This window comes from Myotis myotis, unplaced genomic scaffold (assembly GCF_014108235.1).
Source record: "Myotis myotis isolate mMyoMyo1 unplaced genomic scaffold, mMyoMyo1.p scaffold_m19_p_10, whole genome shotgun sequence".
Taxonomy (NCBI): domain Eukaryota; kingdom Metazoa; phylum Chordata; class Mammalia; order Chiroptera; family Vespertilionidae; genus Myotis; species Myotis myotis.
In genome coordinates, this window is record NW_023416314.1 from 63,792,640 (window position 1) to 63,803,182 (window position 10,543).

Genomic DNA, 10,543 nt, shown 5'->3' on the forward strand with positions numbered 1-10,543 from the left:
GGAAAAAGGAAATAAAAAATTCCTTGAAGAGGTTGCCAAAGAAGAGAGGGTATTACTGAGGTAAATAGTAATGAGGTTTTTGACAGATTTATCTCATTGGAATCACTTTAATCCACAATAATATGCACATTAATGGAGTGTAGTAAAAATCATACCAGCTTCGAACAAAGAAGACTTAATTAGGCACAGATAAAATGACCAAATGGAACCACAGCTGACTGGTGGCTACACAAACCCAGTATCGTTAAGTCCTGGGGATTCATTAATTTCCCCTACATGAGCAGTATAGGGGGAAATTTATTTCACCATTTATTAATCTACCTGAAAATATATGTGAAATATCAAGGTTTAGATACTTGTTGCTTCTTTTTTGACTCTGAGATTGATCTCAGTTCCATCTCAGGCCTCTGAGCTTAAAGGAGAGATACTCAGCAGAGGCCCCGAGGAATGTAGAAACCTTGTCTTCCAAATATTCTGATGGAGCATAGTCCAATGTTTGTTCTGTTTCTGACCATAATGGAAATAGATAGAGAGAGGGGAAATGTTTTCGTAACGAAACAAATCTATACAATTGGCTTAGTTGTGCCTCCTAGAAAAACGTGGCATCTTTTAGTGCTAATAATCCAATATATTTTTTCGTCACATCTCAGTCTCAACCAGCTATAGTCTAAGCAGGAGGAGGTGATTTGAATCATAAAGAGGAATGCAATGAAGTATGTGGTTCCTTCAGTTCCATTTACTTGAGTCCAAGGATATAATTTCTTGCTTCTAGTGTCCAGTGCTGATTTCTAACGGGGGAGGATATTCAAAATCCATGTCAGAGCCAATAGCAATTTCTGATACTGTGGGACTCAAACTTCTTTTTGTCTCCCCCATTAAGTCTTGAAATTTACCCTTGGTTTTATAGTGCATTGGATTACACTGCCAAGTTATTTCTGATACTTTAACCATTTGTTCAATTTGATGTGAGGAAACTTGTGTGGGAACTCATTGTAATAACAGAGTTACTGAATATTCAATATTGGAAAGACTAAGAACAAAGAAGGAAAACTGCCATAATTCTTTTCTATAGATTGTGTTCAATGGTTTATATCCTAGAGATTTGTGGTTGTATGGAGTGATATGATGGATGGAGTAGAATGGTTATAGCTATTTTAATGCTGATATTTTTCAGGAAACCTCAATGGTTATGAGAGGAAATCGATAGTGGTATAGGCAGGGTTCTTATCTCTGGCCAGTTATTGGTATCTGAGGAGGAAATAAAGCTCGTGGTCATAGTGGTCTGGTTAAAAAGAGGAACAAGATTTGTAACAAGATTTGACAGATTGTCCATACTTGAACAAACTGATATAATGTAGATATTATTATATTTATATATAGTACTTGTAGATTCATTGGATTTTTAATCAATGTTTTGGGGGTTTCAATTTTAACGAGTCACATGAATTACTCTGTTTAATTAAGGATTGTAAGTAAAAAAGTAGTTGAAACCTTTGCTAAATCTTCCATGAATTTCCACATGTACAGGATTGAGAGAAGGGGATTGTTGAACCTCTGGGAGGCAACATGTGGGTTTAACACATGCCAGGGATACTGTAATATGAATTAAGGATATTTGCTTAACCACCCCATCCAGGTATAGGTGTGTTCTTTGACGCATTGCTCTTTCAAATGTGTGAAAATGTATGGGATGCCCTTCCCCAAGGGGCCATGAGGGTTTCAAACTTTGTTAGATATTAGTGGGGGATACTTCCACAGTATTTCACAGATGTACCTCTTGATGGGTTCGGATGTGCTCAGGGAGGTAATGAATAGGAACTGCTGATGTTAAATAGAAATTAACATTCTGAGACTGCTGTGCATGGGTGAGGTTGCTGAGAACTGCTGTCTTCCAGGAACTGTCTCCATGGGCTTCTGTTGAGAACAATTAGCTAGAGCTACTGATGATAAATGCCATTAAATTACTAATTTAAAGAAAAAAATGGGGAAAATAAAACACAGTTATTCTGACTTTCCCCTGAAGAACATGTAGACCAATGGGTACCTTGTGAATGGGATAGTTTTCTTTATTTCTTTTCAGATGTTTGGAAATGCAACTAATTTCTCTATGTTGATTTTATATTTTGCAACTTTACCGAATTTACTTTCTAATTCTAACAGCTTTGGCGAAGTGTTTAGGATCTTTTATATATATAAAATCACCACAAGCGAATACATAATTTTACTTCTTTTTTCCCCAATGTGGATGCCACTTACTTCTTTATCTTGCCTGATTGCTTTAGTTCTATGTTGAATAAGAGTGGTGGCAGTGGCTATCTGTATCTTGTTTCTGATTTTAGAGGAAAAACTCTCCGTCTTTTCCCATTGAGTATGATGTCAGCAGTTGGTTTGTCATATATTGCCTTATTATGTTGAGATATGTTTCTTTTATACACAAGTTATTGAGAGTTTTTTTTTTATCATGAAGGAATGTTGTGTTTTGTCAAATGGTTTTCTATTCTATTGAGATGATCATGTGATTTTTATCTGTGATTTATCAATGAGTTATCACATTTATTGATTTGTGTATGTTGAACCATGTAAAAATTTTTTTTATTGATTTCAGAGAAGAAGGGAGAAGGAGAGAGAAATATAAACATCAATGATGAGAGAGAATCATTGATTGGCTGCCTCTTGCACGCCCCATCCTGGGAATTGAGCCTACAACTTGGGCATGTGACTTGACTGGGAATCACACCATGACTTCCTGGCTCATAGGTCAATGTTCCACCTCTGAGCCACGTATGCCAGTCTATTGAACCCTTTTTTCATCCCATGGATAAATCCCAGTTGATAATGGAGCATAATACTTTTAATGCATTATTGAATTTTATTTGCTTATGTTTTGCTGAGATTTTTTGCATCTATATTCATGAGGGATATTGAGCCTGAGTTTTATTGCTTTTAGTTTTCTTTCTTTCTTTGGTATCAGGGTAATATTGATCTCATAAAATGTGTTTGGGACACTTTCACTTTCTAAAGATGTTTATTGCTGTTAACCTGTAAGCATTATATGTTGGGTGTGTAGAAACATAACTTATTTAGTTCACATGTTTCCAAGCCAAGAAGAACTATAACATTATTAAGAGAGTGGTAGGGATCCCTCAAAGATTCAGTCCGAATTGGTGAAGATACTAATATGACCCCAGTTTGGTAAAAATCCTATCTAATAAAAGAGAAACATGGTAATTAGCCATAACTTCGCTACCCTTCCCATTGGCTAATCAGGCAATATGCAAATTAACTGCCAGCCAAGATGGCGGCCGGCAGCCAGGCAACTGATGCGAACAGGAGGCTTGCTTGCTCCAGTGACGGAGGAAGCCAACGTTTCCCGCCTGCTGCAGCCCAGCTCTTAGCTGCTGTCTAAGAAACATTGTTACAAATATAGAAGCTAAACAAAACCCCAGGAACCTGCTTTCAGTCAGCTGGGATCTCAGAGCTGGAGTCGCAACAAAGTTTCAAATACAGAAGGTAAACAAAGCCAGAAACCTGCTTTCAGCAGCCTCGGTCTGTGCTAAAGCCGGCTCTCAGCTCCAGTAACAGCCATAGAAGGTAAATAAATCCCAGAATTAAAAAAAAGGAAAAAAGGAAAGGTTGGGAGGAGCTTCAGTCACCCGCCAGTCTGGAAATGGCCCTCAGTCCCTCACCCAGACTGGCCAGGCACTCCAGTAGGGACCCCCACCCTGAAGGGGGTGTGACCAGCTGCAAACAACCATCATCCCCTCACCCAGGCTGGCCAGGCACCCAAGCGGGATCCCCACTCTGATCCAGGACACCTCAGGGCAAACCAGCCAGCCCTCACCCATGTACCAAGCCTCTATCCTATATAGTAAAAGGGTAATATGCCTCCCAGCACTGGGATCCGCGGAGCCATGAGGCCTCCCAGTACTGGGATCAGCGGAGCCGCGAGGCCTCTTAGCACCGGGATCAGCTGAGCAGTGAGGCCTCACTGCCCCTGTGTCAAGCGGAGCCCCAAGGCCTCCCAGCACCGGGATCAGCGGAGCTGCGAGGCCTCCTGGCCTGGGATCAGCAGAGCCACGAGGCCTCCTGAATCTAGGATCAGTGGAGCTGTGAGGCCTCCTGGCACCGGGATCAGTGGAGCAGCGAGGCCTCACTGCCCCTGTGTCAAGGGGAGCCGCAAGGCCTCCCAGCACTGGGATCAGCAGAGCCATGAGGCCTCCTGGCCCCTGGAGCAGTGTGACAGGGGGCAGAGCCCAAACCCCCTGATCACCCTGCAGCTCTGTGTGTGACAGGGGGAGGGGCCACAACCTCCCTATCCGCCCTGCTCTGTTCGTGAAAGGGGAAGGCGCCCCAACCCCCTGATTGGCCCTGCTCTATGCCTGACAGGGAGGAGCTCCCCAACCCCCTGATCGGCCCTGCTCTGTGTGTGACAGGGTACAGTGCCCCAACCCCCCTGATGGGCCTGCTCTGTGTGTGACAGGGTACAGAGCCCCAACCCCCTGATCGGCCAGCTCTGTATGTGACAGGGGTGGCGCCACAACCCCCCAATCGGCCATACCCTGAGTGTGACTGAGGGTGGCATCGCAACCTCCTGATCTGCCCTGCTCTGTGCATGACAGGGGGCGGTGCCCCAACTGCCCAATCGGCCTTGCTCTGAGCCCAACCAGGGGCTGAGGGGCAGGCACCTAGGGATTGGGCCTGCCCTCTGCCACCTGAGAGGGGGCCTAAAGCAGCAGGTCGTTATCTCCCAAGGGGTCCCAGACTGTGAGAGGGCACAAGTGGGGCTGAGGGATACCCCCCACCCCCGCCAGTGCACAAATTTTTGTGCACTGGGCCTCTAGTACTATATAATAAAAGGGTAATATGCAAATCAACCAAATGGCAGAACGACCACTTGCTATGATGCACACTGACCACCAGGGGGCAGACGATCAATGTGGAAGTTGCCTCCTGGTGGTCAGTGTGCTCCCACAGGGGGAGTGCTGTTCAACCAGAAGCCGGGGCCTGTGGGGAGCAGGCCTAAGCTATCAGGCAGACATCCCCTGAGGGATCCTGGACCGTGAGAGGGTGCAGGCCGGGCTGAGGGACCCCCGGAGTGCATGAATTTTGTGCACTGGGCCTCTAGTATGAACAGCAAAATGGAGAAATTACAATGATAATATTAGTAATAACAAATTTATAACATTTTAAGTGCTTCTATGCACTGGGCAGGTATTATTTTATCTCAGTTCACCACAACCCTTTTAGGTAGTTGTGCTATTATTGCCTTCATTTTACTACATAACCAAGGCACAGTGAGATTAAGTAAAAAGTCAGGGTCACAGAACTCATAACTAATTAAGTTAGAATTCAACCCAGGTAGGTCTGTCCAGAGCCTGAGCACATAATCACCAAAACCATAATGAATGATTGTCCTGATAAAGACCTTAAATTTTGGGTGACCACACAACCTGGTTTGCTTGGGACAATTCTGCTTATTGTCCTGACATGGTTATTAATAACTCTCCTTTTCATGACCAAAGTTGTTGAGTTTGGATAATGAATGATATGATCACCCTGTGTTGAGAGTTCCTCCCAATGTCATAATACTGAAAGTCTAGAAAGGAAAATTGGAACTTGCTTCAATTAGGTCATGAGGGCACATGAAAATGTGCAGAAATGGAATCAGCTGGGAGCATTTCTCATTTTCTCCATCCATCACTCTAGAGAGCAATTAACTTAAAATGGTGCTTTCTGTTAATTGTCTCTTCTCTTTCCACACTGGACCCAAGGAGACACTTAAGAGAATCCTTATTTGGAAGTACCTCTCTGGCAGCAATGGCTAGCAGGAACCATGGCCAAAAAACCCGGAGCCTAGGGGAAGTAAATGTCTTCATCCTGAATGCTCATATGATGTCTATAGCCTCTAATTCCTGGAAGCACTCTATGCACATTTAGATACCTGGAGTGCAGTCAACATTCAGGTCCAGCAGAAGGCAGCTGTGGGGGCAGCACCTCCCAGATTTCTACAAGACATCTCTTGAGATATCTACAAGAATACCTGGGTGAGTGAAATAGAAATAGCTTTCTTTCTTCATATTTGGGTTCTCTTTCACTCTTGCAATGCCGTTCTTCTGTGCCCTCAAACCAGAAAGCTCATGTATTCAGATTCAATGACCATTTTAACTTTTCATTTTCTCACAGAGGCCATGCTCCATATCCTCTATCCAATGGGATTCTTTGAATTTTAACAGAACTCCAGGTATTTGAATGAAAAGAAAACCATCTAACATGGAATTTCAGGCATTAGTAAGTAGGTGGAGTGAGGAATGGAGGGCATGGAGATTTGCTGATAGCTCACCAATTGGGCCAAAGAGCTCTACATTTTAACCATCAAAAGATCTATTTTCCCCCCTGTAAAATATTTTTATTTAGTAAAATACCTTTATGATATAATCATTATTATTTATTATTAATTTAGTAATTCTCATTTTTGAGGACTTACTACGTGATCAGCTCTCTATTATATACTTCACATACCATCCTAAAACAGTTCTTCACAAAACCCCTATGAAGTGATGAACATTCTTCCCTTACAGATGAAGAAGTGTGGCACATACAGAAAAATTTTTGTACGATTAGAATTATTATTTTCTTTTAATTCTTATACAACTTGTTTTTTTTTATTGTTTAAAGTATTACACATAGTAGGACATATATCTCCCTCCCCTCTCCCCACATTGACCTTAGTACAACTTGTTGATAAAAACCATTTTGGCCTCAAGTTTTCTTCAAGGGAAGACTATTACCACTGATTCAAATTTTTTTAGTGTTTATAGAATATTCAAATTTTCTATTCTAGTTTTGGAAAGTTATGTTTTTTATATTTCATTTAAGTTTTAAAATTTATTGATATAATATTGCATAGAGTATTCTCTTATTACCTTTATAATATCTCCAGGATCTAGCACTATACCCCATTTTCATTGTTTTAAAATATTTTGTTTTGGCTTGGTGTCATCAGATCTATCAAAAATCAACTTTGATTTTCTTGTATTATTTTGAAATTATACTTAATTTTAATATATTTTGTTCTTTCCTCTCTAAGAATTATGATTAAATCATTTGTTTTCTTTAATCTTTTATATGCACTTAAGACAACTGTATCTCCTTATATACATTTTAAGTTAAATCTACAATATTTGTTAAGTGTTCTCACCAAAAAAAGAAATAATAATTATATGACATCATAGAGGTATTAGCTAAAGTAATGATGATAATCATACTGTAATATATAAATGTATCAAATCAATACATTGTACATTTTAAACTTATATAATGTTTATATGACAATTATATTACAATTAAAAATCTACAAGATCTGATAAATAGTATGTCTCAATATATTTAAGTTATAAGTGTTTTATAATTTTTATTATAATTTAATATTTGGCTTCTTAATAGTTTATACATATATAATTGGTTTTTAATTATGTTTCTTAGTTATAAATTTGTTATTGATTTGTAACAATAAATGTACAATTGTCTGATAATGTTATCTCTAAGACCAACCCTTTAACATTTAAACTTTAAGTTTTTCATAAACCAAAGGAGTGCTTCAAAATTGTATTAGAAAGCTATTCCCAGGAGGGGGGAAAAGGAGAGGAATGGGAGATATCTGTGATATTATCAACAATAAAAAATATATTAAAAAGAGAAAGCTACTCCTTACTGACATCACTTCATATAATACTATATGCATGGCAGGCACTTTATATAATGGAACTAATTTAACCTCAAAGAGCCCTCTGAGATAGGTCCTATTGTTATTGTCATCCCTATTTTACAGATGAAGTAACAGGCAGAAAGATCATAGACAATCTGTTCAGAGTAAAAGGTTCACAGATAGCAGAGCCACAATCCAAAACCAGCCATATGACATCTAAGGCCATGCTCTTAGTCACTAAGCTTTCTACAGGAGTTATAACCCCATTACTAATATCCTAAAATTTCCAAAGCACCTGTTTAAATGGTTTTTTTAAATGTCAATATACTTTCTTCTGTGTTTAAAGAGCCTGATGGGTTAATAATGAAAAGTGTATTATTCCTCTTTTATATGTGGGAAAATTGACTCGTAAAACCATTAGAGCTATTCAGAGGAAAATTTACCCAGGGTTGTGTCATCTAAATGGCTCACTATTTCTCTTGACACTGTGTTCAGTGTGGGTAGAAGGTAGTTTATTTTAATAGAAATTGAGATAACAACTGACTGAGAGATTTATTCTCTTCTCTGCCTACAGATTCTAGGATCATCAGTGCAATGACTGGGAGAAGGAACAGTACAATGATTATAAAGTTCATTCTCTTGGGATTCTCTGAATTTCCAAAGCTCACCATTGTCCTCTTTTCAATATTCCTAGGGATCTACCTGATGACAGTGTCCTGGAATATGGGCCTCATCTTTCTCATCAGGACTAACTCCAATCTGCACACACCTATGTACTTTTTCCTCAGTTACTTGTCCCTGTTGGACATCTGCTATGTTTCTACTACTGTCCCCAGGATGCTATCGGACTTCTTCAAGAAGCACAAATTCATCTCCTTTATGGGGTGCACCGTGCAATACTTCTTCTTCTCTGGCCTGGGTCTGTCTGAATGCTGTCTCCTGACAGCCATGGCTTATGACAGATATGCTGCCATTTGTAATCCTCTGCTTTACACAGCCATCATGTCTCCCACCCTCTGTGTGCAGATAGTGGCAGCATCTTGTGTAACTGGATTCTGTGGCTCATTTATCCAACTGTGTGCCTTACTTCAGCTGCATTTCTGTGGGCCAAACATCATCAACCATTTTTTGTGTGACTTGCCCCAGCTGCTAATCCTATCCTGCTCTGACACCTTTTATGTTCAAGTCATGCTGTCTGTGCTGACAGTAATCTTTGCGGTTTCATCTGCCCTCATTATTATGATATCCTATGGTTATATTGTTGCCACCATTCTGAAGATCACTTCAGCTGAAGGCAGGTCCAAAGCCTTCAACACCTGTGCTTCTCACCTGACTGCAGTGACCCTCTTCTTTGGTTCTAGTACCTTTGTTTATCTGTATCCCAATTCTGGTGATTCTCTGAGCCAAAGTAAGTTGGCATCATTATTATACACTGTTGTAATCCCTATGCTAAATCCATTGATCTATAGCCTGAGGAACAAGGAAATCAAAGATGCCCTAAACAGATGGAAGAAGAGAATCTTCTCCTGCTATTACTAATGATGAAATTCCTTTCAGGTGTACAGTGTAGGAAAATGTCAACTAAAACATTGACCTACAGCTCTTCTAATTGTGGGCTGAGTTACAGTTTTCTCGCTCTTCTAATGGAAACCCACAACTGGCACAGGGACAGGAAAATGCACGAGAAGTATCTGGCAGCTCAATCTGTCATCCTTCATCAGCTCTGACCTAATACATCAATAGGCCAAGCAATCCACAAGTATTTTTGCAGCTAGTAGAAGTGGTGTGCCCCATCACCCTCAATAGTCAATCCCTGCCTAACGAATACTACCTTAAGGACCACAGATGTCAGTACTGATCAAGGCTCTCAGGAGACCACCAGCCTCCTCAGCATCTCATTGTGTGTAGGGCAAAGATTGGTATTAGTACACAGAGATCTTTTTTAAAAAAGAATTACCTAAATAATTGTGTTAGTTCTCCTACTTAACCTATTTTTTATTTGTGTGATTTATGGATTAATTTCTTCACTTGTGAGTTTGTTCAAAGCAAATAACCATACCAGATAAAAAATTTGTCAACTTCACACAAAAAGAAATTTGTTGTAATAGGAATGCTTACACTTTGTAATATTTAATATTTGGTTGACCAATTGGCTCACTAGGTGTCCCTAGACAATTCTTTGTCTTCTATTGCTATAGCATCACCTTTGTTCTTCCATCTTCACTATGTAACTAGAAAAGGGAATTAGGAACTGGCACTGTAGGGCACATATCCCTGTGCAGAAGTTTATGATGAATGACAAAGAATCAGAGACTAAATAGTCATGATAGAGACTCAGTAATGAGACAGACCCTTGGACAAAACTGTGTGTTTCCCCTTCTGTACCTACATGTGATTAACATTTTTGCATTAGTCATCTTTTTAAAGACACAAGTGTACTTTATATGGTATTGTCTTAGGGGAAAATGGTCTGCATCTATTCATTATATTATACATTATGTTCTGGGTTTCTCAGCTGCTAACAAAACTGAGCACCATGATTGATAATGGAAGGGCTCTGAGATAAGGTGTTCGAAGAAGTTGTATTTTCTTTGCTGTGTTAGCAGAAGAGACTGGGGTTTAGTAGCTTATAGGATTCTGAGAACATGTTAAAAGCTCCTAAGCAGCACTGATTGCTGATGGTTTGCACTGTTTATCATTATACATCTCAATTATTTTATATTTTAAATGTGGAAGATAATGCTATAGGAGGGAAAATAAGATGGTGGCATAGGTAAACACTGGAAATTGCTGCCTCGCACAATCACTTCAAAAATACAACTAAAAGACATCATCCAG

The 10,543-nt window shown here is 39.9% G+C and overlaps 1 protein-coding gene across 1 annotated transcript; it reads left to right on the forward strand.

Moving 5' to 3' along the window:
- The first annotated feature begins 8,299 nt into the window (after positions 1 to 8,299).
- On the forward strand, positions 8,300 to 9,244 carry LOC118663692 (olfactory receptor 1440-like). Its single transcript, XM_036323546.1, has one exon. The coding sequence runs from the start codon at positions 8,300 to 8,302 to the stop codon at positions 9,242 to 9,244; it is 945 nt and encodes a 314-aa protein (XP_036179439.1).
- The last annotated feature ends 1,299 nt before the right edge of the window (positions 9,245 to 10,543 follow it).

Excerpts from the sequence above, each read along its gene's own strand:
- LOC118663692 (XM_036323546.1), top strand. The coding sequence starts at position 8,300 with ATGACTGGGAGAAGGAACAGTACAATGATTATAAAGTTCATTCTCTTG.